At 39.4% G+C, this 27,818-nt stretch overlaps 1 protein-coding gene across 7 annotated transcripts in view; it reads left to right on the top strand.

Moving 5' to 3' along the window:
• The window catches only part of nin (ninein (GSK3B interacting protein)), a 92,424-nt gene extending 64,606 nt beyond the window's left edge, over window positions 1-27,818 (top strand). For 6 of the 7 annotated variants that reach the window (XM_028822062.2, XM_028822060.2, XM_028822064.2 and 3 more), the window contains 7 exons: window positions 2,126-2,272; window positions 2,397-2,576; window positions 5,857-6,006; window positions 7,630-7,731; window positions 9,498-9,605; window positions 21,273-21,386; window positions 22,748-27,818. In XM_028822062.2, the coding sequence (XP_028677895.2) occupies window positions 2,126-2,272; window positions 2,397-2,576; window positions 5,857-6,006; window positions 7,630-7,731; window positions 9,498-9,605; window positions 21,273-21,386; window positions 22,748-22,963 (1,017 nt within the window). In that variant the 3' untranslated portion in view covers window positions 22,964-27,818. Of the gene's footprint in view, window positions 1-2,125; window positions 2,273-2,396; window positions 2,577-5,856; window positions 6,007-7,629; window positions 7,732-9,497; window positions 9,606-15,382; window positions 18,394-21,272; window positions 21,387-22,747 lie in introns of those variants that run through there. The other variant, XM_028822063.2, reaches the window with a different exon arrangement.

The raw sequence follows: 27,818 nt of genomic DNA, 5'->3' as shown, positions 1-27,818 counted from the left end.
AAGCTTCATTTCACATAAATCTTGTAGTCTTCACACTTTTTACCTTATCACAATTCTGTTCTCTGCCTACTCACTCTGTCTGCCACAGAGTCACCTGAGGGGGAAAGGTGTTCCAGGTGTTTTCAGGAATATCCATGCCTGCCAGTTATGATGAAACTCCAGTGTAGCCGGAATTTAAAGATAAAAGTGCTAGAAATACTTAAACAACAAATCTTGATCCTGCTCTTCTTAAAAATCTATATGGCAATATCTAATTACTTTTCCTTGTTAAAAATTTTAGAAAAGGTTGTTGCTGTTCTACTTGCAGAGTTCTTAAAGGAGCAGGTTTAAGGTTTCCGATGATCATACGATGGCTGCTGATGCAGGGGGAATCTTCTGTCATGATTTTATTAGATCTCAGTTCAGCATTTGAAACTAGATCATCCAGTCCAAATTCATAGGTTAAACCATTTGATTGGTATTTCAGGTTCTTCTTTGGATTAGTTTGTCTATCTTCAGGATAGGAGCATTTCTTCTTTCAGTTGGAAAATTTGACCCTTCTGCAGTGTCATGTGGGGATCCTTAGGGTTCTATTTTGGGGCCTGTGATGAGGTGCCACCTGTTATATGGCTACACTCGAGTCCCAATCTGGGTGGTTCTTCGCTGTAATCGGTGCATGCTCCCATCCTCCTCCTCCTTCACCTCTGTTTTGAGCCACATATTAGACCGTTGACTAAGTCATGCTTTTTCATTTAAGAAATATTAGCCAAACAGAGAACTATTGTGACTGGGGCTGAGATCTAGGTGCTTATTCATGCTTTTTATTTCCACTTGATTGGGTTTTTGTAATGGAATTTTTACTTATTTGAACAATTCATTGCTGTTCTGTCTTCAATCCGTTCAGAATGCTTCTTTATGGCTTTTAACAAGAACAAATAAATGGTCCCATATTATTCCTGTTTTATTGGCATTACTTTGGCTTAATTTTAGAATTCATTTTAAAATTCTTGTTCTTGCATATTATGCCATTTGTGGCCAAGTTCCTGAATATTTGGTGCCACTTCTCCATCATTATTCTCCAAGTTGATCTCTTAGGTCCTCTGGTCTGGGCCTACTAAGTATCCCCATCACTCGATTAAAGATTGGTGGTGATCAGGCTTTCGAGGTGGTAGCTCCAAAGCTGTTGAATTCACTTCCTGTGGCCCTGTACTCTGAGAACACTGTGAATAATTTTAAAAGCAAGCTTAAGACATATCTTTTTAAACAGGCATTTGATTAATTTTAGATCAACAATGTTTGCAATTCTTATTGAGTATTTTTATTGGTTTTGATTACTTGTTTTATATTGTGGACATTAGAGTGCGCTGTTGCCCCGTGAAAACCCATCAGACAGATGGTCTGGACAAAAGTTTAAAAGCACTAAGTAGACTTTTAATTATTTTCTTCAATATAGTGCCTCTAAAGCACCACATCCACCAAACACAATCAATAAACACAATACTATTCCTCCTTCTCTCCTCCCAGCAGCTCCATCACACTCTCTCCCAACTCCGGCTCCCTTGCTGGGCCTCCACCAGTCCTTTATATAGTCCTTGACCCAGGAGTGCTTCTCCTCTTCTGCTCACGTGACTTGTCAGCACTTCAGGGTCAGATGGAGAATTACATTTTTCTTCAGCCCGGAAGTATTTCTGTTTATCCGTCCCCGTGACTTGGGAGTACTTCTGGGCTATATGGGAAAAAATCCACGCATCTCCCTGCAGCGTCACACGGCGGCACCCATGGTACCCAGCAGGGCTGTGAAGCCAAACTCCATCCGCCCTGCGGGAATCCGGGGAACCTCTAAGCTGCAGGGAAGTTGCCATCTAGCGTCCTGGGTGTGTCGGCTCAACACGGCCGTCCTTCACAATATATGTTTGTATGTACTGTATTTATTTTTAAATATGTGAAGCATCTTGTGACCCTGTCCTTGAAAGGTGCTATATAAATAAAGTTTACTTACTAGTTTACTTGGAAATGTGTTTATTTCAAATCAGAAGCTTTTTACAGGCTTTAAGAGGATTATATTTCTGAATTACATTACTGTTTCTGTCCATTAATTCCCCTCACGCTTTCTCTATAGATCTGATTTTTCACTTTTTGTTGCCAGGTACATAGTCTAGATGAAGCCCTACAGAACAGCAACTTGCAGATGTCACGACTAAAGTCTGACCTGCGTGTCTCCCAGCAGGAGAAGGAGACACTCAAACATGAAGTAATGTCCCTGCACAAACAGCTGCAGAATGCCAATGACAAGGTATGGCTTTGCAGAATCTTACTGTGGCTAGGATGAAGGCAGAGATATCTACCCCAGGTCCCTCATAGTATTTCCCACCTTCTTAGCACATAACCCATGAAACCTACATTTTCTGTTGCATTAGAACCAAGTTCTGGAGCTGTCACTACACTCGGCAGGATATCAGAACCAGCACAAAAAACTCTACTGGGATGACCTGACAAGACTGGTGGAGCAGGAGCAGCAACTACTGAGGCAGGAAAATGAGAGGCTTCAGAAGGAGATGCAGAACACCAAAGGAGACCTGCAACATTCAAGGGAAAAGGTAGGCAGGATAACGCCTTGGTGCAAGAGAAACCCAGGAAGTAAACAATTTTGAAACAGTTCCTCTCCTGTTTACAGCAAGTAAAAAACAAAGCAGTATTTGTTGTCAAGATCTCCTCAGTACTTACCATTTCTGTACTGAAAACCTTGCCTATTGTACCTGTTACGACTTTTTTTTTGTTTGTTCAGACTTACTGAATTGTGGAGTTAAAATGCAGAATTCCAGACAAAGTGGATCCCTGACACCTTGATTGTGCACTGAAGATTTTGTGTCTCTCCGTAACTGATCAAATTAGGGAAATACATTTATTAGGCTGAGTAGTGTTCAAGTATGTTACTTTCCTTTATTTGACTTATTTGAATGACAGCAACTCCTGTACAAAAACCCCGTCTGGAATATTTAGTAAATGAAAGTCGAAATATTAAAAAGAATAATTGTCATTTTTACTTTCAAATTGTGAGTGCCTCTCCCCCTTAGAGCTATGATAGACCAACAATCTGTTACTGAAGTTTACTAATTCAAGAAAAGTTGATTTGAATACAATTACTAGGTTGGTCCCAGCTTGGGGACGTAGGTCTTTTGAGGTCATTAAGCTGTGGTGAGATACAATTTAGTTAGTTTGTATTTAACTTGCATTGCTTCGTTTCATTTGAACAGTGTGTCTCTGTTATAACTGCTATTCTATAGGACAATTGCAAAAAAAAGGATGTAAATTACAGGAGAGTCTGTGTAAAGTGTGATGAGTCTTTAATGCCATGCACTCATGCGGGGGAGGTTTGGGGAAGACTTGGGTTCCTGTTAACCCTGTAAGTTAAATGAGGCTTTGGAGTATGAAAGGATGATGTTCTGTACTTTCAGTTTCCTTTATGCTAGTTTCCAACCATAAAAGAAAAATATTATGAAGTTAACTATGGCATTTATTTTTGGTACTTTTGCGCCTGATTTGTCACTGTTCTATGTCATGTTCTTTTTCTAATAGCTTGACAGTAGATTATGATACTATAAGGCAATGGTACTGAACCATGCCCTACTCAGGAGCCACATTGACAAAACTTTATTTTTGCAAGAGCCGCTATCCAAAAATGCCCCTGTACTCCCTGAAACAATTACGCATTTGAGAATAAGGATAACATATGTTTTTAAGGCATGAGAAGCATCGCATAATAACTAATTTATTATCGCTGCAACCACAAATTTCAACATTACTGACAGTGTTTCAATATTATCATTATTAAATGATTTCTAAGTGCCAATCACTTACAGCAACAGATAGCACATTACTGTTTTTGACAGCCTATAAGAGTATAACAGACAGCATTGCTTATCATCACTGTCCATTACAGCAGGTAAGAAACTGACAGCACATTGCTAATCATTTTTCACAGTCTAAAACAGCAAATTGCTCCACTCAAACAATGCAGGAACCTCTCCATTCTTCAACAGTCACCACCATGTCACACACCCTGGCACACGAAAAGCCTCTTTTTTTAAAATGCCAGCTACAAACTCTGGTATGGGGACTAACCCTAAAGCTCTTTCTCTGGATAGTGATGATCCACTTCCGCATCGGAGGGAAATGTATGAAAACTAAGTACTGTACCTTGTTATACTTGCTGGGAGCTCGACATAAAGGTACACAACAATGTTCAGCTGTATAGTTATCTGTACTCTGAAACTTAAACTTCTTTTTCTCTGATTTTCTCGCCACTAAACAAAAATCACAGATGTGTTTGTGAATGAGAATGAAATGAATTCTGCTGACAATTTTTTTTTTTTTTTTTTTTATTAAGTAGGACTTAAAAGAGCCGCAACTGGCTTTGTTAGCCGCTAGTTGAATACCACTGCTTTAGGGTTTGTGTAGCTTAAACGTTCAACAGGACCAATGCTTGTTTGTACCATATATATATATATATATATATATAATATATATATATATATATATATATAAAATAATATATAAAAAAATCCTGGGACAAGACGTGACTTCTTCAGAAAGATACTTTCAAGTCCCGTGAGATGAGACTTTGTGCCAAGAGATTTAACCACGCCCGGGGCCAGAAATAAAAAACAAAGCAGAGATGACCAGAGATGACAAAGTAGAACATCGTAAAGAGGTTCAAAAATGTTGGCGTGATACACATGCGGAGCAGGTTGGAGATAAAAGTCCTGAAATTCTCAAAAAAATGATAGTAAAGATTGCATTAGTGCAAACAAACGGAATTTATTAGTCAGTGAAATAATGGAACAGTGAAAAGAGATCGAATATATTGTTTAGATTAGATTTCAACTTCAAGTCGGAGACTTGTAGATCGTCTAATTCGTGTTGCCATTAGGAAAAAGTAGTGTTTCTTCCCAATGAAAATGAGAATTAAAGGAGTTGTTGTTTGGTGAAAGTGAAATCCACTTATGCGAACGGCAGAAATGTGAAGTGGCTGGAGCGTAGTGCAGACCGGGCGGTCCACACCTGCCTAATATAATTATTATTTTATTTTTTTGATGCCAGGTGCCATGCAGCAGACTTTACAGAGTCTCTCTTTTTTGTTTTAAAATTTATTTAGAAATATTAATGGCTTTAATGTAATTAATTGATGTTTTTAAATAGTAATGTTACGATTTGGCCTCTGGCTTGTTACCGTACATTTTTGAATGAATTTTTAAACTAAACTGAAGTGAGTCCTTTATTTGGACAGGCTGTATAACCTGTCATCAGATAAGGGAAAAAACAAACCAGCTCACATGTAGCTAATAAAATGGTTAACCAAATTAATGGTTATCCAATGCATGACTCCACATAGTATGTTTCTCTTTGTCTAATTTGCAGCAGTGGTGATCATATAGTGTCGTGCCACATAAGTATATTGATGAAATAGATTTTTCTTTCCCTCGTTACAGATCTCTTGTTAGTAAAGTTGTATGTTTTACTTAAACCCTTGTAAATGTCTGCTTTGTATCAATAAACTAATCATTAACACAGGTGGCGTTGTGGGTGTGTTTCAGTTGTAGAAGGTAAGGGAAATAGCACCCTGATGCAGAAGATCTCAGTTTAATTTGTGCATGAGGCAAGGTACATATGATGTGAAACCTTTGCAAGAGAGTTACAAATCGGTTTTTAAAAATACAGACCAATTAAGGAATAAAAGAGTAACATACTCCTCCTGAACACAAATGAGAACTGGTATAGGTTTTGGCCAAAAGCCATACTTGACATGGATTGAGATTTGCTTTGCCTGCAGAGGGTGTAGAAATTGGAAAATAAACTACCTCTGTCTGAAATTTGCAGATCCGGCAGCTAGAAGCTGGCGTCCTGTCCCTGAAGCAACACAAGCAGCAGAACCAGAGTAGCCTTGTGAAAGTACTTGAGCAGGAGAAGCTGGCCCTGCAAAGAGACCTGGAGCAAATGCACAAAGAACTTCTGGCTGCTAACAGGAAGGTGAGAAGAAATGTATTTATGTTGTAAACTAACACTTGAACGTGGTAGCTGTTTTTGTGTAATTAATTAATCTTATTAATTAGTAATGTTAGAATTTGGCCTCTGGCATGTTACCATACATTTGTGATTTTTTTAATTAAATTGAAGAGATGCTAATGCCAACACAGACCCATGCATCGGCCTAATTCCACTGCCTCTCAGACAAGCTGCGAACTTGAGAAATGTTGCATGGTGAGCATAAGAGATCTGATGGCTGCCTACGTCTATAATATCAGAGAATATAAAAATAGTAAATAAATGTAAAGTGGGATATATTAAACTTTCCTGGATTTCCTTGGTAGCAGTGCCATTATCGCTGCCTAATGGAAGAGTTGCTGGTTTGAAAATAAAAAGGGTGAATGTCCGTGGCAAGGATAAACACATTTCAAGTCTGTCTGGAGATGGAAAAGGCAACGTTCCAGAGTGAGGATTAAAATAAGGTGGAAAGGATTCAAACCTGGGCTGACCTCATATAATGAGAAATGATCAACTGCTTTCAAATAAGTTGAACTGTTACAGTATATCTCATAGAAAGTTACATCAAGTTCAGGTGCTGTGATATTTGGGTACTGCAGAGAACTAGCTTACACCTCTCATTTCAGACAATATTTTAATGCTGGATGGGTTTCATCAGACTGAGTGGGAAAAAAAGAGGAGGACTGAAGAGTTTTGTGAATGTGCAGTGATGAAAACCGGAGCACAGTATAATTGAAGCTAAATGTGTGATCCAGGCATTGAATTGTGGACTAAATTTGTCCATGTCACAGTCCAGGAACAAGTTACATCATCCTGGCTGACTTGGCAATAGAAATGATTCACTCTGTACCAATATCTTTTAGATTCTTAATGCAGGTGACTACAAAGAAGGAGTCAATGCCTATTCCTTTCTTGGACATTGCTCTATCCAAATATTAATGCTTTTAAATATAAACCTTTGGCACAATCCGAGCAGGTCTGACCTCCTCTTACTGCCACCTACAGGCCTGTATTAATAGTAGCAGCTCTCTGTAATTAAAGCAAGATGTTTTTATGTGTGATTGGGTGGAGTTGTTGTTTGTTTATATCATATATATATATTTTGGATCTTCTGTAAAATTTTAATTTCTCTTAGGATAGATAAACTTTATTTGTATCTATCTATGGTATTTATTATGCAGTTTTTAGGAATGTAGTAGTGACTGTAAGTAACAGACAAATGTTTATTTTCATTTAGTCTGGTTGTGCATTTTGCATGCTCAACTATTCCACAAATACCTTGTAGCTTGCAGTTATTGTAATCTAGCAACTTTAGGGGAGAGCTGTAAGTCTGATTGTTAAGGGGCCCAAAACCATTCAGATCATACTATGGCCACAATAATTTTAGTTTAGCCACCATTACATATTACATATTAATTGCACTCATTCTGCCTTTTAGATACATTTCTTGTCATTAATTAAATTTGGCCTTTGTTTCATTTGAGTTTCACCTGCATCGTGTAAAACCATATTTTCTTAAACTGATATATACAGTACCTGGCTCAAACAGTGCAACTTGCTACAACTGCTATGAAGATGTTTTCACTCCCTATCTGTTCTTCTTGGCAGCTGAGTGACCTGAGTGACAGTGTTCAGGAGGTTGAAAACCTGAAGATGGAAAATGAAAACCTACGGGTCATGCTGTCAAGAATGGAGAGAGAACTTCTTGAGGTCCGTACCATGTCATTTTGGTTTTGGTTTGTAAGCTACCAAAGAGGGATCCATCAAAATAAAGTGCTTGCTCTCTCATATGCTAGCCCTAGCGGCATATGCAACTACCCTGCCATCTTAACCCAGGTTGCACTTCTATCTTGGTTCTGGCACAGGACTAACTGCTTTTATTTTCTATCATCTCACTTGCTTGATAGGTTATAGCACAGTAGTTTACAAGTAAGCCCACGATTCGCTAGCGAATCGGAAATCCAAGAATGGCAATCAGTTTCTGTTCCGTCCGATATTTGGATGGATGACATATCATGGAGGGTGGGTGCGTCTGGGGAAATGTCATTTAATTCAATAAGCATATCTGTACTAAAGCGGTTTCGTTTTGTGGAGAAGTGATTCTGTTGCCTTTGCGGACACCGACCGCTGGCAGAGTGGAGCACAGCAAGTTCAGTTTACAGGTTGTGGTGTTCGTGTGCCAGCCACTGAGTCGGGGAAGCCGCTGGGTTTGAGTCTGTGACCGTTATGTGATCTATATTACTGGCACAGTGGATTAGAGCAAGTGTAGTGAACAGGTTGTGGTGTTTGGGCGCCACCTACTGACTCTGGGAAGCCGCTGCGTTTAACTCTGGGGCGTGCGCCACGGCGCAATATGCGCCTCGATGGGAAGCCGCTGCGTGATGAAATATCATGGAGGGTATATGCGGTGGTGTGGGCGGTCGCGTCCGGGCGGCTGTACAACCTGGCGTGCACGCTTTACCTCAGGTGTAGTTCACAAGTCGTAGGCATGGTAAAGTTTCCATTTAATTCAATAGGTTGTTTTGTTTGGGCGCCACCTACTAACTCTGGGAAGCCGCTGCATTTGACTCTGGATTGCTGGCAGAGTGGAGCACAGCAAGTTTAGTTCACAGGTTGTGGTGTTCATGTGCCAGCCACTGAGTCTGGGAAGCTGCTGGGTTTGAGTCTGTGACCGTTATGTGATCTATATTACTGGCACAGTGGATTAGAGCAAGTGCAGTGTACAGGTTGTGTTGTTTGGGCGCCACGTATGCGTCTCGGTGGGAAGCCGCTGCGTGATAAAATATCATGGAGGGTGGGGGCATCCTGGGATAGTTCATTTCAACGCGCTTTTGTTATTATGGCTGTGTCGTCGTATACGCGGTGGTGTGGGCGGTCGCATCCGGGCGGCTGTACAACCTGGCGTGCACGCTTTACCTCAGGTTTAGTTCACAGGTCGTAGGCATGGTACAGTTTCCATTTAATTCAATAACCCCATTTGAACTAAAGCGGTTTCTTTGTGTGGGCGCCTTCGTTCGTTGTTTTTATCCATGTTGTTTGGGCGCCACCTACTGACTCTGAGAAGCCGCTGCGTTTGACTCTGGGGCACCGTGCCCCAGTGCGCTTGCACCTCGGTGCGTCCGCTGTGCATAAATTAACTGTGGTTTAGTAAGATAGACAAGAATGGCTTACTGGATATCTAAGTATTGGTCAAAGCCCTTTTTATAGTAGTCCTCTTCTTTTTCTTAGCTCACCCTTTTTTCTCTTTTATTCCAATATGATGATGATGATGGTGATGATATACTTAATCCCTGAGGGGAAATTGTCTTTTTGCATGACCTTTGGGTGGGGGCCTGATTTACTACCTTAACAGTAATAAAAGTGAATTTTTCAGGTTCTGTTGCCCGGCTAAAAGAACAACATTGATTTATTCTTTACTCTGGCTATGCATTAACACAATCACCCACCCTCAAATGATTTTTCTTGTTCCCTTACAGACCCAGCAGTATTTCCAGGCTCAGCACAGGTTGCTACAGACAGAACGCAGAGGTGCATCAAGGGCTCAAGAGCCAGCCAGCATGGCACCTGATCTCAATATGCAGCAGGTAAGTTTCAGTAGGGAGAGGCACACATTTCAGTGTTAGGATCACTGGGGTTTCCAAATTGAGTTAGTAACTCTTATCAGAAATGTTAAGTCTTGTGGAGGGAAAAAAAAAGTTTTGCTTCTTTGAAAAACTGTGTAGATGAAATGCATGCCTGCCCCAGAAATTCTTGTCTGTAGTGTTTTCCACAAAGAAATCTTTCTAAATCTTCATTCAGCCTACATAATGAACATACTAATCTAGAGTCCAGCAGGATGAGTTGTTGAACCTGACAGGCAACTTTACAAATATAACACATCACATCATTCTCAAACCTATTTAATCCATTTGAGGGTCATGGGCACACATGTTCCAGCAACTATGGGTATAAGGCAAGTATCAGATCTGAACAAGGTGTCATCTGAATGCAGAGCTATGCACTTTCTTTACCTATATGTCTGGTGGTGAAGGGATTGTAACTGTTTGTTGGTTAAAGCACTTATTATTCCCTTTTGTCTTTTAAAGTCATTTCTGTGTGTATTTTTCAAACTGTGGGGAACATCTGGGGTGAAGCTGATCTACTAGAGCTGTCTAGCACTCATTGCTTTAGGGTAGTATATACAATGATAAAGAAGTGAATCATTCACATTTATTGATATTAATAAATCAAAAACTGGACAGTCATCATCTGTACTCTCCCACAACCTTAAATCAGCCAGGGGCTTCCGTACCAAGTCTTCAAGTGTAAACCTAACACAATATTCTAAAACCAGCTTGCCCCAACTGAGGATCTTGGAGGACAGGAGCATAATTGGCATACCCCGGCAGAAGCCATAAACCAGCCCTAGATGGGGTGCCAGTCAAAAGTAGGTCCTAGTCAGAGTAACTTGCATTTTATGGATTGTCAGAAGAAAAATGGAGTACCTGATTGAAAAACTCCACGCCCAAATGTGGGGCAGACTCCACACGAAGAGCAAGTGAGTGTATAATTGGAATCTCAACACTTGTGCCACTGCGCTATCCCTGTATAAAACATAAATATTTTTCTAGCTTGCCATTGAATATTTTTGGTTAGTTGAGAAGTCTTAATAGGTGACTGGCATGATGCAGTAAAAGTCAAACATGACCTCATGAGCTCAGTAAAGGTCTACTTGTTGGAGAGCTAGTGAGAAATTTTGTTCATACACCACTCATCCTCAGATTGCCCTCTGGCCATTTGCCTGGTGATTTGGAAGAGGCCCATAGATATTTAAACTCATGTAGAGCACTGTACAAGAGCATGGCTATAACAGAGTCACTCTTTAGCTGTAACTCTTTAAAAGCCATAATTATCCCTTATCTGGGACTGATGGTCAGGAGGTTAGTAGACTATAGGTTGGTCAAATCAAAAACAAGCAAATCTCTGTTTTAAAGGGGGCTAAAGGTCATCCTGAGACCAGTACACCAAAATTTCTTTCCAGTCTGCACATGGTGCTGCTTTGTAACAAAAACAATCTTCAGCCAAGAACAGTGTGTGTACGTATTGTGGCTATCTTAATACTAAATTTAATCTTTTTAACTAGATACATCCTCTTTCCTGTCTGTCTAATAAATGGTTTCTGGTGTTTTAATCATGGGTGTCTGCTTCCACTAGTAGGGAATCTGTCCAGTTCTTTTCTTCATGATCTCAGTTTTTAAAATCTTGGGTCATATGCTCCTTGAGAGACAATACTTGGGCTACACACTCATTTCATTGAAATATCTCTTTATCTTTCCTGTATTTAACATGGTAAATAGCTCTGAAATCTGTCTAAATAGCTCATTATCAGATGATCCAGAACTGATTGAAGCCATGTTGGCAATCTTGTTGATGGTTTAGTTGCTTATGTCAACATATGGCATTTAGAAGAGGTCTTTGTCTATGACACTGGAAATTGTGGCTGACTTCTTTCATGGATTTCTTTTTAAATAAGTGTTCCAAAGTCACTCAGCAAAGGGTTTGGGGGTGTATGTGTAGTACGACGTGCGTTGTAACCAGTAGAGTATGACACCAAGCCCCAAATCCTACACTCACATTCGACACAATCTGTTGATTTATCTTCATTTACAGAAAACCTCAAAGTACCACAAGCTCCGATATTCCAAGGTCTTTCCCTCTCCTTCCACTCTTCCAGTGAGCTTTGTCTTCGGCCTCCCAATGCTGACTTCCTGGGTAAGGCAGAGTGGCTCTTTTTTTTAAACCGGACCCAGGACATTTGAAACACTTCCGGGTCAAGTGGAACTCTCAGAGAATAGGGACCATGAATCCCTGTAACACCCTATTGGTGGCTGCCACAGAACCCAACAGGGCTACTCCATGGCACTATATAGTTCTCCAGCATACCCAGTGGGTGTCTGTTATGGGAGCTGAAGCCCAGGAATGTTGAGATCTAACATAGTGGGGGAGCAGATAGTCTGAGCCGATTGCCTCTCCCCCTGTCTCTCCATTATACTGGCTTCCCGGTTGGGTAAAGAACTTGTCCATCCCAGCCAGGATGCCAGTGAACCCAGTTCTGCAAGGCCATATGCTGCCTGCCTCCTGGCCAATGTAGGATGTTTCTCACTTTTCTTCTTGGGCTTCTGATGGGCTGGCCTCTTGTTCAGTTAGGGAATCTTGCCCCATCCCGGCTGAGACACCCACCCATGTACGCCATCTACCACTGTGTGTGTGTATATATATATGTATGTATGTATATACAGTGGGGCAAAAAAGTATTTAGTCAGCCACCAATTGTGCAAGTTCTCCCACTTAAAAAGATGAGAGAGGCCTGTAATTTTCATCATAGGTATACCTCAACTAGGAGAGACAAAATGAGAAAAAAAATCCAGAAAATCACATTGTCTGATTTTTAAAGAATTTATTTGCAAATTATGGTGGAAAATAAGTATTTGGTCACCTACAAACAAGCAAGATTTCTGGCTCTCACAGACCTGTAACTTCTTCTGTAAGAGGCTCCTCTGTCCTCCACTCGTTACCTGTATTAATGGCACCTGTTTGAACTTGTTATCAATATAAAAGACACCTGTCCACAACCTCAAACAGTCACACTCCAAACTCCACTATGGCCAAGACCAAAGAGCTGTCAAATGACACCAGAAACAAAATTGTAGACCTGCACCAGGCTGGGAAGACTGAATCTGCAATAGGTAAGCAGCTTGGTGTGAAGATATCAGCTGTGGGTGCAATTATTAGAAAATGGAAGACATACAAGACCACTGATAATCTCCCTCGATCTGGGGCTCCACGCAAGATCTCACCCCGTGGGGTCAAAATGATCACAAGAACGGTGAGCAAAAATCCCAGAACCACACGGGGGGACCTAGTGAATGACCTGCAGAGAGCTGGGAACAAAATAACATAGGTAACACACTACGCTGCCAGGGACTCAAATCCTGCAATGCCAGACGTGTCCTCCTGCTTAAGCCAGTACATGTGCAGGCCCATCTGAAGTTTGCTAGAGAGCATTTGGATGATCTAGAAGAGGATTGGGAGAATGTCATATGGTCACATGAAACCAAAATTAGAACGTCGTGTTTGGAGGAGAAAGAACGCTGAGTTGCATCCAAAGAACACCATACCTACTGTAAAGCATGGGAGTGGAAACATCATGCTTTGGGGCTGTTTTTCTGCAAAGGGACCAGGACGACTGATCCATGTAAAGGAAAGAATGAATGGGGCCATGTATCATCAGATTTTGAGTGAAAACCTCCTTCCATCAGCAAGGGCATTGAAGATGAAATGTGGCTGAGTCTTTCAGCATGACAATGATCCCAAACACACCACCGGGCAATGAAGGAGTGGCTTCGTAAGAAGCATTTCAAGGTCCTGGAGTGGCCTAGCCAGTCTCCAGATCTCAACCCCATAGAAAATCTTTGGAGGGAGTTGAAAGTCCGTGTTGCCCAGCGACAGCCCCAAAACATCACTGCTCTAGAGGAGATCTGCATGGAGGAATGGGCCAAAATACCAGCAACAGTGTGTGAAAACCTTGTGAAGACTTACAGAAAACGTTTGACCTCTGTCATTGCCAACAAAGGGGATATAACAAAGTATTGAGATGAACTTTTGTTATTGACCAAATACTTTTTTTCCACCATAATTTGCAAATAAATTCTTCAAAAATCAGACAATGTGATTTTCTGGTTTTTTTTTCTCATTTTGTCTCTCATAGTTGAGGTATACCTATGATGAAAACTACAGGCCTCTCTCATCTTTTTAAGTGGGAGAACTTGCACAATTGGTGGCTGACTAAATACTTTTTTGCCCCTCTGTAGGTGTGTGTGTATGTATGTATACTGTATGTATATACACAAAATATACTTGGTAGATCTACTGGAGAGTGTCATGTAAATGCTGTTCTACTTGACTAGACAAAGACCTCGTTATGCTCATATAGACACAGAAAAGAATGCCAGTTAACAAGCAGTAAATTACTAGGAAATTTAGAAACTTAGTGTATAACTTATCACATGGTCAAACTTTCACCATGTTTTTTTAGGCAAGGTTAACCTTCCTCTTGTGTTAGGGTCAGCACCGACCCGTTTTATTTTTAGGCAAGGTTAAAGGAAATCCTTTGTTCTAAAATAGCAAAATATATGACAATACATGTATCAAACTTCTTTATACACAGAAAGGTAGATATATAAATGCTTGAAAAAAGTTCCTATACACTTCCTAATAACTCCCCCATCATCACACATCTCTTCATTTATACTTACATTTTTGTTATAAGTATAAAATTTTGTAATTATTACAAGAAAGGCTGTTGTCTTGGTTATCAATGACAAATGGGGGGGGGGGGGTTCCATTAAGTCTGTCAATGCAGAATAGATAGAGATTTTTTTTTTTTTAATTTTAATAGATAGATAGATAGATAGATAGATACTGTACATTGAACCAAAATTGTCTTGTTTGGAAATTTTCTGAAACAATAAAGTGTAACTGAGTTTGTAACAAAGTCCATTACCAAGCAGAAAAGTAGTTTAAAGCTGATTTGCCAAAATGATGTCATGGGCATGAAGTGATTCATTACAATACAGATGATAACTGTTAAACCACCTTTAATTTTTTAGGATTGTGTAGTGTTCACTTGGTGGACTACACTGTAAATGAAAAAGTAGTATGAGGAGTCTGCAGATATCATGGCTTCAAGATGAAATATAAAATTGTGAATGCACATGGGAGATAATGAAAGTGCCATTGTGTCAGTCATTATTCAAGTAGACACATGCAGTCCAAGCAAGCTTTACAGGTTTAGAGTTTGTGCTTCAGAAAGAACAGACAACAATGATACTAAGAAAAATACACCCATTCTGTCAACATTTGCACTTCTGCAGTATTTTATTTGTAGAAAGATTGTTATTATAACATTCAAGTGAGTTGGACCTGAGACCCACATGTCTCAGTTTTCTATGAACCAAGAATATCGAGTCTGAGAGGCTCATAAATAGAGAAGTACAATGTCTTTTGCCGTCATTTGCTTTTGCTATATCATTGGCCATCCTTATGTTTGTATTCAGTATGTAGTACTATGAATATCTGTAAAAGTTGATTGTACCTTGACATAATAATTTCCAAATCGGGGTTATTTGACTTTATATGAGCATGAGACTTGAGTATGGGGCTTGTGAAATTATTCCATATTACAGTAATAAGAACATGAAGGGGCTGTAGGTGTTTGGAATCGGAGGGAGGGAATAAGGGATCCAGTTGGGGTGTGCTGCTGGGTGGTCTGAATCTGTCGAAATGTGCGTCAGGGTGAAGTGTGCTTGCCTTGTCTCTCCAGGGGGCTCTTCCGGAGCAGCGAGCACTGCACACAGACACATACCGAAGGATTGGTGGACTGTGAAGGCACGGCAATGTTAAGAAAACTCTCCCGCTCCCCCACACCACACACATACCAGCACCTTGCTGCTTTTAATCATCTGTTCAGACTGAAGCTAACCTGGATACTGCAGACTCTCCAGTTAGATGAAGGTTGAGAAGCATGCTGTGTTGAGAGCTGCAACGGGCCTCCTGGACTGGGATCGGCCAGAACAGACTGCATGACTGGGAAAATCTTAATTTTTTTTTTCACCCACAAGATTCTTTGGTAAATGCATGTAAGATCATACAGAAATCTGGAATGTGTTTTAACTTCTGGAGCCATTTGTAATTGATAAACAGCTAAACTGGCCGTTATTTGAAATGAGACCGTATTAATTATTTGTTTTTAAACAAAGTTCACTTTTTTGTTTTTCTCCTTGAGTAAATAATGAATCTAGTTCTCAACACTATGCAAAGCATAGTGCTTTAACGCAGTGGTGGGGCTGGAAAAATAAATCAATGTTAACTTCGCTAGGGTAAACTTGTCACGTTAAAGCAGGAGCCAGCAGAGGTAGGACTGGTATGACCCCAATATGATTTTTAAATATCTGTGGATTCTGCTTTTGTTAGCCTGTGAGAGCCCCCCAAAAACTTATTAGCAGTGGCAGCTCATCTCTTTGTCCACCTTTGGGGCCTTAGTGGTATTTTGCACTTTGGTTTCACTTTAACAAGTCTCAAAGGCATTTACTGTTTTTCTCTCCTGTAAGACATAAAACAGCAGCATAATTTTCACTCTTAAAAGCTGAAAAACTACCACATATGGGTTATTCTGTACCATGTCTTGCTTGCATCTAAATATTATTTTGTCTTTTATTTATTGACTTAATTTTGACAGTCTTCGTTTGTATGTCCTATTACAAAGTTAAATTGTAATGTATTATCTGTTAGCTGAGTACTTGACATGACGTGGTTTGATACTAAAGGGTCAAAACCACTTGTTAGATAAATGCAGTGTACTTAAAAACATGGATAATATTTCTCAGGTTGATGTAGTTTATAAAGTCAGTGGCCCACTCCCTGTGTCCAAGCCTTGCAAACAGCCCTTGTGATTAAGGCACTGAATCTTGTTTCAACATTTTGGTACCTTTTCATGTCTTTAGACTCCTCCCCTTTTTAACAAATAAATGTATGGATAGAAGCCAGAAGGTCTACAAAGTAATAGATCTCTTCTTACCCCAATTTAGATTTGGCCAGATCCGAAGAGTCATTATTTCAGGGTATCGGCAACTCCGTACCTAGAGATGTGCTGGGATGCTGGTTTAGGGTTTTCAGAGAATAATAACAGGCCCTTCAGATAGTACAGCTTTCCGAGAACAAACCATGATACATTCTCATGTAACCTTCGATTCTGCCCCAGATCTTGTGATTTTATATTAAGTTTCTTACTGTCCTGTCATTTTTGGTTTTCTGTTAAAAGTGAATGTTTTGTTTTGACTGTTTGACATTATTATTTAACAGTATATTGCACTAAGTAAAAAAACACTGTGTCCTTGTAATCGGAGAGTGCTAGCATCACACATGAATGTGCATGTGTGGGCTTCTATAATATACAAAAAATGAGGGCTTGTATCCAGTATTTTTATAAAACTATTTAATGTGTACAAAAGTGTATGTGTATATATAGAAGCCAGAAGTTTTTAAAGCAGAAGTAAGTTTGTTAACTGATGTACAGTTTATGGAGACCTTATTTATTTTTGTTTGACTTGATATGACTGGAGTTGAGCTTCAGGTAAAAAAAAAAAAAAAAATCCCTTTGTGGTACTACTGTGTTTGGCCACCGGGTGGCACTGGCAACACTATGAGGCACTTCCTGCTGAACTTTGTTGTTCTCTCACTGATAGGCAGTGCAAAGTGAAGAGGAGCATGCCACTGCTGCTTCCACTGCAGCCTTACCAGCTATGAGCTGAAAGCTAACCTTTTGAGTGTGGCGGTCACCACCTTCACTTGACTAATTTCTGCTCTGAATTCAGGCATGTTTTGGTACAAAACAGAATTTTTGTCTTCCCTTGTCCTTTTTAGAATATGAATAATTGGCTGTTTCAATGGCTACATTTGAAGTGAAGAGTAAAAGACTGTCACATCTTTGCTTCTCATTGTTTCTAATTCTTTGAGAATGTGAACAAGTATATTGGCAGTTCATAATCTACTATATTACAACATAAGCAAATATTTTAATGTTAGCCTGTTCCAAATAACAATAGTAAAAAATATTTTGATAGGTCATCTTGAGACTGGCTTGTAAAAACTGAAAAGCAGCATTTTGATTGGTAACCTTTATATTCCCCCTCAAGTGTGATGATGCTGATTATAGTAATGAAAGTAGATCTTTCACCAGAGTTCTTTACATTGTCCTTAAGTGTAACACAGGGTAGGTTGGAAATAGACACCTTCAGCTTATAACACATAAGTAGTAAATCAGTTTAGTATATGGTCTCATTTATCTATTTTAAAAATATTTATTAGAGAGCCCTTTCCCTTACTTTTCCAATGAGAATGTGACGGAGACCTTTGATCGATCCTTGTAAGCATAGGCAGAGTTTTGTCCACATCCTCCAGGCTGAGGGGAAATGCCCGTATGATCTGCACTAGCATGCGCAGAATCACTCAAAGGAGGGCTGCATCTACAAAGCTTCTTTTTGTCGTTCTTACTCTCCGTGTTTGTCTGTATTTAGATGTGCTCTCATGTGTAGTGCTGTTGTATGTTGATGTAAAGTGCTGTGGATTGTATATTTGTGTGTTTTCTTTTTTTTAAACTCTAAACTATGTTTATTTGTTATTTATTACTGTAAAATGTGATTTTGTTCCCATATTTTAACTTTATTTAATTGTAATTTATTTTCTTTCTCACCATATTTCTTTTTTGCATCATGTTACTGTGAAAACAAGGATTTTTTTTTATTGTGAAGAGCAATAAAGCAATAGAACAGCTGACTTTGTGTATGGCTCTGTGCATTGCGAGTAGAGGTGTGGATGGGAGCTCCAGTTTACAGAGTGTGTTGTGTTGCCATGAATCATGTGGTTTAAAAATGGTAATATTTTTTGTTCTCTTAGATATAGAGGGTCAGAATCTGTAGAAAAGATTTGTTTTTGTCTGCGTAGAAGTCTGAGGGTTTTTACATTTCTCTCAGATGCCTCCGATTACGCCAACACCAAAGACGTGTGTTAGGTTGACTTACGCCTGTGAATTTTGCTTATGGGGTGTATGTGAGAGTGTACCCTGTGATGGACTGTCCAGAGTAAGTTTCCGACTTGAAACTGCTGCTAGGTACGTAGATGCGGAAACAGGCTGTGGCTTCTCACAACCTTAAAACTAAACCGGTTAAGACAAATGGCAGACCATACAGCATTAATTAGGTGTGTGTAGGAGAAGACTAAAACCAGGTGTTTCACTTCTGTCTGACTTTTAAATGCTTTATAATATGCCCACACAATCTAAAAGTATGGCATTTAACCCAAAAAGCTCTTGTTAATTTTTAGTAAAATGTAAATGGTGAGATTAGCTGTCAAATATTTGCCATACAATACCCAGTCCACACACACGTACAGCTCTTGATTCTTTTTCCTCCTAATATTTGATATCAATAAGCCGTATACGAGATATTTGTCAATATTTTCCCTTTGCTGCCTGCTTTTATATATTTTTGCACTTGTTTTATATATTATAGTTTGATGGTTTTCACTGTAAGAAAGCCTTACAAAACAATTGAAAAGAAACAATATAAAAAATGCCACATATTGTGTATGGGGTCTTGTAACAGCTGCAAAATTCTAAGATCAGAATAATAGTTCTTTAAATACAGAACAGTGAATTATAAATTTTTTAGGAACTATATGGAGAGTCTTAATATTGAATGTACTTTAAAAAAAACGAGCATTTGTCATCACATTTGCTGTGCAAGCCAACATTAAAGTTCAGGTTTTGATCATTTTGCAAAAAAATTTTGTCAGAAGTAAAACACACAAATTCTAGAACTATTTTTTGGATAATTTTAGTAAACAGTAAAATCAACACATCCGTAGAAGTATGCAGCGTGGAAGATAAAATAGAATGTGTGCCTTTCAGAATTTTACTGGAGAAGTTGGTGATCTTATACTTGTAGCTTACACTGTAATAAAGGCCCATGTCACCATGTTAGGCTTTTCTTTTCAAGTAATTTCATGTTTGTTTATAGTGGTTAATGTGCGCAGCTTCTCCCCTGAATTTAATTTTTTATAGTGCACATTGATTTACAAGCCCGGAGCGCAGCACTCCGTTTTAACCTTGATAAAACAAAACATGAAAGTGCATGCAACGCTAAATGCACACTATGTAGTAATTAGACAAATATATACATAACACCCACAGACCTTTTAAAATAGGTCTTTAATGCACCATAATTTTAGTAATAAAAAAGAACATGAGGAATACACGACACCAAGACTACCCAGCAGTGGAGAAAAGAAGCAAAACTCCTTTCAGGTTAGATTTCACCTTCCCTTGTCCAGCTAAACTGGCCAGGTCACCACTGGACTCCGCTATGGCGCACCATAGAGCAGGTAACTATTGATGTTTTGAGGTCTGTTCTTTTGTCCCACTCTAATGCCAGATAAAGTATCTTGATCAAAATTGACACCAGATGTTAGTACAGGCAATAAGAGGAGATGGAAAGTGGAACTAAACAGCCTCCAGAGCAGCTCTAGCAACAGCATGTTATACTAAAATGGATCCTGGCCCTTGATTTAAATGCTGACACTGATGGAGCCTCTGTGACATGGTGATGTATAAGTCAATACAGAGCTTCAGGGTGCTATGGGGACTTTTTTTTATTCTGGGACTTCTAAGAAGATCTGCAGCATGGGTCCTCTGTAGTCGTAATAATGTAACATGTAGTAGTAGTAGTAGTAGTAGCAATTTGAGTTAAGGCTCTTTGAATGGGCTTAAATCCAGGACTAAATTACTCATGACTCTTGCTTAAGATAAAATCTATGTGGTAACATTATCATTTTATCTTAAATACTATTGAGTATGATTTATGGAGCTTAAAGACAAGTGAAATGGTATATTTCAATGAAGACAATCTGGCAGTACATGGTATGAGCTGTTCAACTGTTACTGCTGCTGTCACTCCAACACTCCATTTTGTTGGTCTTAAATTCTCCCGTGTAGGGTGTTGGCATGTGATGGCTTAATTGCAGGATTAAATGCATTGTGGTTTTAGTCTCCCATGCTAGTCTGCAGTGGTACTGCATCTCTGTATGTGCCACATGGGGAGAAACAGTCCCTTCCTTAGCTAAATTGACATCTGGCATCGTTGTTTGGCACAAATTATGTTATATAAACTTTTGTATTATAAACTAAAAGCTAAAAAAAAAAATTAATGCTGATAGGGCGTCAACTGCTGCCTGAGGAAGAAAAATCCATGAACAGAAATTGAATATTTGGAGTGATCTAGTGAGAGCAAACGATGCCAACTGTAGATGATAATCATTGGAAAAACAAACTCTCTTCCCGATTACAATGTCAAGAACTTGTGACTTGTTCTCTGGCAGAGGAGTGTATCCTGCTTTAACCGAATGAAAGCCTGAGCTTTCAGTATTTGGCCCTGTCTATAAATGTACAGTAGAGTGTGCACTAGTGGGCTGCTTTGGCCTGTTCACTTCTCCTTGTGCCCCTGGCTGAATAGCACTTTGGAGTGCCACCATTGGAATGGTGCAGGAGAAAGATCTATCATATAAATCAGACCCAATATGCACATATTTGACGTTTGCAAGAGAAAGATCAATGGGCTGGTTTGATGCATCTTCAAAGGTGTCCGCTATGCCTGTTTCAGGAGAGCCGGGATGCCATGCTGCTCAGAATGGAAGAGCGGATGAGGAGTGTTGAACAGAATCTGCACAATGTGAAACTGCTTCTTCAGGAGAAGGTCAACCAGCTCAAGGACCAGGTGAGCCATGCTGTGTTTTAACCACTATCCAGGACTCCTTGTTAACTAAGGACTTCACACTGCATGTATATGTTCTAATTATGGTTCTAAGCTACTGTATATGGTAAAGCAGACTATATTGTAAGATAATCCATTTATTCAAGTTAACCATGATGCCAGACTCTACCAACATACAATTACTGTAGTATAAATGACACAAGACTACTCTGGATGAATTACAGTTATTTACCCATAATTACTGCAGTGCCAGGCTCCATGGGAAAAGTGTAATAGTGGCACAACCAAGCCCACAACACTTCACTATCATTTTAGTTCCTAAGTAGATATGAAAAATCATAGTAGCAGATTGTATAGGTCAGGGGTACTCAACTCTGGTCCTGGAAATCTGCATTGGTTGCAGGTTTTTGCTTTAACCAAATTTTAATTAGAATCCATTTATTTACTACTAAAGCAACATATTTTTTGGGCTTAGTTTAGTTGTTTGTTATAATTCAGAACCCTTAATTGACTGTTTTAGTTTTAAACAGCTGCCTTTAGGTATTAATTGCTGTCTGTTTTCTTAACCAGCCATCAGTTAGTAATGACAAAGGCATCCCCACTATCCCTCCAGCTTCAGTGCTTCCATTTAACCCCCTGTACATTAATCTATGTTAATATAAGGAAAGGAAGAACCAACAGGTTCAGATATATTCTGGACCATAAAACATATGAATAAATGTTCTCAGAAAAAAAAAAATCTATAGTGTGATAAAGAGTCGTCTTGGTATTTAATTATATGGTTTGTTAGTTCTTTCATTTTTCCAAGTTTCACTATTGGCTAGGCCTGGCTTTTGATTATGAAACTGGTTGGAATGAAAACCTGCACCCAATGCGGACCTCCAGGACTCAAACGCAGTGCCCGTGGTATAGGTGTTTTATCGTAGTGGTATAATTGTGGTTCATGAGTGCCAGACTGGATTACAACAGCGACACAAGACAACATGGTTTCATTCATGACAGTTACGGTATTTTAGACTGCATGAGTAAATTTGAATAGAGCCACAGGACTGTAAGCACATACCAGCATCAACATTAGATTGTGGTTTACAGTACATCTACATTCAGTGAATTATTTATGCTAGACCAAACAGCTAAATTATAATATTAATTTACAGCACTAACATTTTAGTAAAAGTCATTCCACATGACATTTTATAATTATGACTCTATAATGCCCTGTTGGCAGTGGTATAAACCCCAGCCGAGACAAGCACAACTGTTTTTTACCTTTTAACGCTAAGCAGCTTAGAGACTGTTGTATTTGTGTTGCATCTTCAAGCTAGATGGGATGCTGAACTGCTCTCAACTTTTCTTGCCATCAGCTTCAGAAGAATGTGAAGGCTGATGAAATGATCAAGGATTTGTATGTGGAAAACTCTCAACTGCTGAAAGCCTTAGAAATGACAGAACAGCGACAAAAAGTCACCGAAAAAAAGAACTACCTCCTGGAGGAGAAGATTGCCAGTCTGAACAAGATTGTGAGGGACTTGAGTCCATCACCCATCGCTGCTATGCCGTACCACTTCTCCCGTTCGTAGTGCCCTGCGAGGCACACCCACCCTTAACCTAAATAACCTCCCCTCCTGCTGCCTCACCTGCCACGGTTTTTCTTCACCCTTCACTACCAGTGCCCTGAGCCCCTCACTTTGAGCAGTTCTAAGCACACTGACAAGTCTAGTCCATTCATACTCTGTCTGCACCATGTCAGGTTGTGCCATGTAAAACTTGGGAATGTGCAAAGGGCTTCTTCAGAACAAATGATGGTACAGGAGGATGAGGAGGTGTGCACTACTTTTTAACTGAAGGGTTTCTGTATCCTTCGGTTTGTTTCACTGCCTATTTGCTAATATGAAAAGAACCGTACAACGTTTCAACAGGCCTAGAGCTGCGATGTGAGCTAAAATGTGGCACTGCTCATTATTTATCTGCAGGCAGCTGATCCAAAGATGCACTTTATTTGTTCTCCTGAAAACAGTATATTTTTTTTAAAAACTTGCTTGAAGCTGCCAGATGTGTAAAGCTGCCTGTAGTAAAATGAACTGTCTTCACCAAAATGTGATAGAGGGGGTGGATAAAGACATTCTGGAATGCAACACCCTCCCCCAACTCTCAAGACCCTCTTCTGATTCTACTGCCTACTCCTTGGTGAGTCAGTCTATGCTGTTAACAAGAAATGGGACCAGTCCTTGACACAGGTGCTATAGGCGATCACCAAGGGGCGCTACTGTGGTATATAATGCCCCAAGATTAAAAAAGAAATATTAATGCAGAGAAAAAAAAAAAAAAATGAAATTTGAGGTATGCCATTTAAGCCGTGTTGAGGATGGACAAAGGGACACATTGATTAATGGATAAATTCTCATCACTCCCACTGCCCCAATTAGCAGCCAGAACTCTTAAGCCGGAGAACAAAGGGGTGATGTAATGAGAGGCAATAGCTGAGTGAGACAAAAACTTCAAGCAGGAGTTTATCCATATTAACTATGTCATTTGCAACGTAAACCAGGAATTTCCCCAACTTTTGTGTAATGAATGTACTTGATGGTTCTGGACCAAATCACTGGTGTGTCAAATGAAGTGAGATGTCACCTGTGAAGGAGATGGAGTGATATGAGAGGATGACATGGAATAGCTTCTCTTTTGTCACAACAACTCATTGTAGCTAAAGACTGCTTGACGTAGTCAACTGCTGGAACCTGCAGGACAGGATGGGATTGAATGGGAATGGACCAGGAAGCTGTGGAAGCATATCTGAGTGCCTACCTCCTCCTCCTCTCACTCTCTTAACTTTGTGATGGCACAGCTGCTTGGCGGCCTTAAAGACTGCACTAATTCCAGAGCCCATATCTACAATGCTTGTAGGAAATCTAAATATAACGGTTTCAGAGTAATGAAGAAAGGTGCTGAAGCAGGTTTGATGTTATTTAAATGTCCCCCAATTTTAACAAAATACTTCCTCTCCTCGGCATACTGACAAAAAAGCACAGCCAGAAATGAGTACAGAAGAAACAGTGCAGCAACAAATGCAAGAAGCTAATGGGCTGCTCTTTCTATCTTGGGCAGTTGCCGTGGAGGAAACTGCAGGAATTTAATTTAGCTAACTCTTGTATAAACAATAAATGGGTAAAACTTTAGTTTAGGTACTACAGAAATGCATTTATTCTCATTTACTTTTATGTAAGAAGATCTTAACAAAGACTTCTTTTGGTGTTAATGACTCTTACAAAGCATCGGTAAAGTGGTCATTCATCTGTGCAGTGTTGCCTACTACATTATCTTTGGAATGGTCAGCGGTGGCTTGATATTGTGTACTTCAGCATAAGACCGGTGAATTGTCATATTCATAAATAATTTTACCATCATATCAAATGTTGGTACTGCACAGAGATTAATAACCCGTCTACTGATGTATTACTAGTGTTATGAGGACGAAAAGAAACCTTTAAGGGCTTGTTATATAAAAGTAAATGAGAAATAGAACTAAAGTGTTACCAGTGAATTCCTTTGAACATTACAGTGTTATTAGCTTTAAGTTTTGTGCCATCTGGTGACATTCCTGCTGCTTTTGAAGAACATGTGAATACTTTCAACGTAAAGCACATTATGTTGCATAAGGAAACTGGACGTGTGATTTTATGTATTGTCTTTGCATATTGCTTTGTTCGTCATCCATATATAATAAGTAAGCCTACCCTTTTGTAGATATTGCCCAGAGAACTGTGTTGATCATCGTGTCTTGCTGGCTCTATACTTTGCATTTTACACATTTGAGGTATATATATTTAAAGCCAGTGATCTGAAGCAGGAAAGAATATCAGGAAAATTGTTTTATCGCATACTATTTATTTTATATAAAAAAAAAAAAAAACTTGCCAAATTACCTCTTAAAAAAAATATTTCTCTCCTGCCCTACATCAACCTTTATCACCTTTCCTCGGTATCTGTGTGTGTCTGAACCTCTCTTGCCCACAACACCCTTTCTCAAGCAGATTCCTGTAAAGCCTGCTTCTCAGACACTCTTGTTATTTTTGAGATGTCTTTGCTCGTCACCATTTCACTTTATTACTCCCTTTTCTGAGGTGACTTTCAGAGTACTTCCAATGCCTTTAGTACTCCTCGTGTATCTCACACTTGCACTTGTCTTTCAGTTGTGTTACCAAAGCCAAACTGACCAATTAGGCTGCTCATAGGGACTGGACACACACACACACACACACACACACACACACAGAGACCTTAGCATTTTAGTATACATCTTTCAAGTGGATAAAACTAACCTCAATGTATGGGCTTACCAACAGTGCATACTTGCTGCAGCGTGCATTTGTCACTGCACTCATTTGTTGGTGTTCTTTTTCTACATGTCACTCGCTTCCTCTTACCGCTGAAGTTGAGGATAAAGGGGTAGCCTTTCTAAACATTAAAAAATGTACTGTAACAAAATGCCCAATTAAAGAAAATTAGATTGCATTAGATAGCCAGTCAGCTTGATTGCCTGTTGCAGGCTTGCATAGCCTGGACATCTAGGACTTTATTTGTATATTTAAAACAGGCCTTTAAAAGTAAATTTTTATCATCCTAGTGAAAAAAAAATAATGTTTTAAGCAAACTTTTTTTAATTACATTTACTATACCGCACTACAGATTATTTCACAGTTGTCACATTGACTGGAAGCGAGCTCCAGCTCCAAAGGCACATGTCTATGTTCTTAATCCGCATACACAGTAAGTGCAAGGCTTTCATTTGAAAGTGGCTGCCCCACATCATTCCTGATCAGTGTTGCTGCTTAAACATTTTCTTTGGTGTGGCTCCTAGGCCTTTCAGTGCTGTGTCCTCGAACACTGAAGGTGCTCAGCAGCCAGATTATCCAAAGTGTAAAAGTATGCAGCTGTCCTCAGAAGCTATAATTCACAGAAAATGTATAAAATGCAGTAGGGTACCATTCATGGCTGGGTGATTTGCTAAAAAAAAAAAAAAAAAAAGCTAAGCATTTTTTAAAATGGTGACAAAATGAACTATTTCTCATTATGTGAGTGGATGTCCTAAAAGGTACTATTTGTTGTCTGATTTAGGGTTCTCAATGATATACACACTGGGGTGTCCACAAATCAACACTGTTCCACTACTGCACAAAATAATGGTGTGTTGTGTGAGATAAGTCTGTTCAATGAGTTAAGGAATGAGATCACTTATTTGTATCTTTTATAAAGCAGTAATTCCATTATATGCTGCCTTCCTTTTATCTTGTGCTTGGTTTGCTGTATTATGACGCTCTTGCCATACAGAATGGGGTGGACTCACCATGGTAATGTCAGTAAGTGATGCTGAATGTACATATGTAAAAAAAAAAAGCGCATATTGAAGGAATAATGACATCCAAAAAGCACAACTGTCACTGTCCACTTCTGTTTAATTAGAATCACAAAGGAGGAATTGGTGGCTCTACATTGTCCTGTTCTTAGAAGGTGTGTGTCCTGAAACAGACTAGTATCCCATCCAGGGTTGGATTCTGCCTTGTGGAAGTTGCTGCTGGGATGCTACCTTTGGACGAACACCTAGCCAGCCTGTTGCCTTAATCCAAAATATGTCTGGTTCCTGTGTATTTATAAGACAGATATATTCTGCTACTGACAAGAGAGTAGAATGGATGCCAAAAAAACCTTTAGAAGGAATGGACCCCAAAGGTCTGGCTCATCAAAAACACTTGTTCACCATCTTCAGCACTACCCTTCACTTGCACTTCTCTGTTGCAGTTACTGTAATTATTTCCATAAAAAGGATCTGATAATGAAATATTTTCGATCAAATCAAGAATGTGCCGATTCTCCTGCCTCATCTCAGCTATGTGGTGGACAGTACCTCCTACCAGCCTGGGGACCCATAAAGTCTTCCAGGTATTCTGGAATTTAAGAACACTTGCACCGTTCAACACTGCCCCTAATTCTAGAAATCATGCAGAATTTGGAGGAATTTTGAAAATCTTTATGTGTATGGCCTCTGACCTCTAGGTTATCATTGTTGTCGCTCATAATTGTTTTATGTGGTGTCTACACTGTTTTTTTTTTTGTCCATATTGGTTTCAATAGCACTTAGAAAATCTATGGGATAGCCCCTTGGCAGAAGTTTGCAAGGCTGTATTGAACAAAACTGCCCTGTTACAACATGGAGCTGAGTGAAGTAACGCTATGTTGTGCTTTTTTAATTTTGCTTGGCCCATCAAAAGTCAAATTTATTTCTTTTATATTGGACCACTTTATGCAAAACACTCCAGGGGTAAAGTTTGGAGATCAGTTATTTCTGCCTACCTGCCTGCTTGTGTGACAGCACTAAATACACCTGCAGTCTGAAAGATATCACCATCTGCTTTGTTTAACAAAATAAAAACTCTTTAC

Source organism: Erpetoichthys calabaricus, chromosome 16, assembly GCF_900747795.2.
Source record: "Erpetoichthys calabaricus chromosome 16, fErpCal1.3, whole genome shotgun sequence".
Lineage (NCBI taxonomy): Eukaryota > Metazoa > Chordata > Cladistia > Polypteriformes > Polypteridae > Erpetoichthys > Erpetoichthys calabaricus.
Note: the sequence above shows the minus strand (reverse complement) of the source record. Positions and strands in the feature narration are given on the sequence as shown.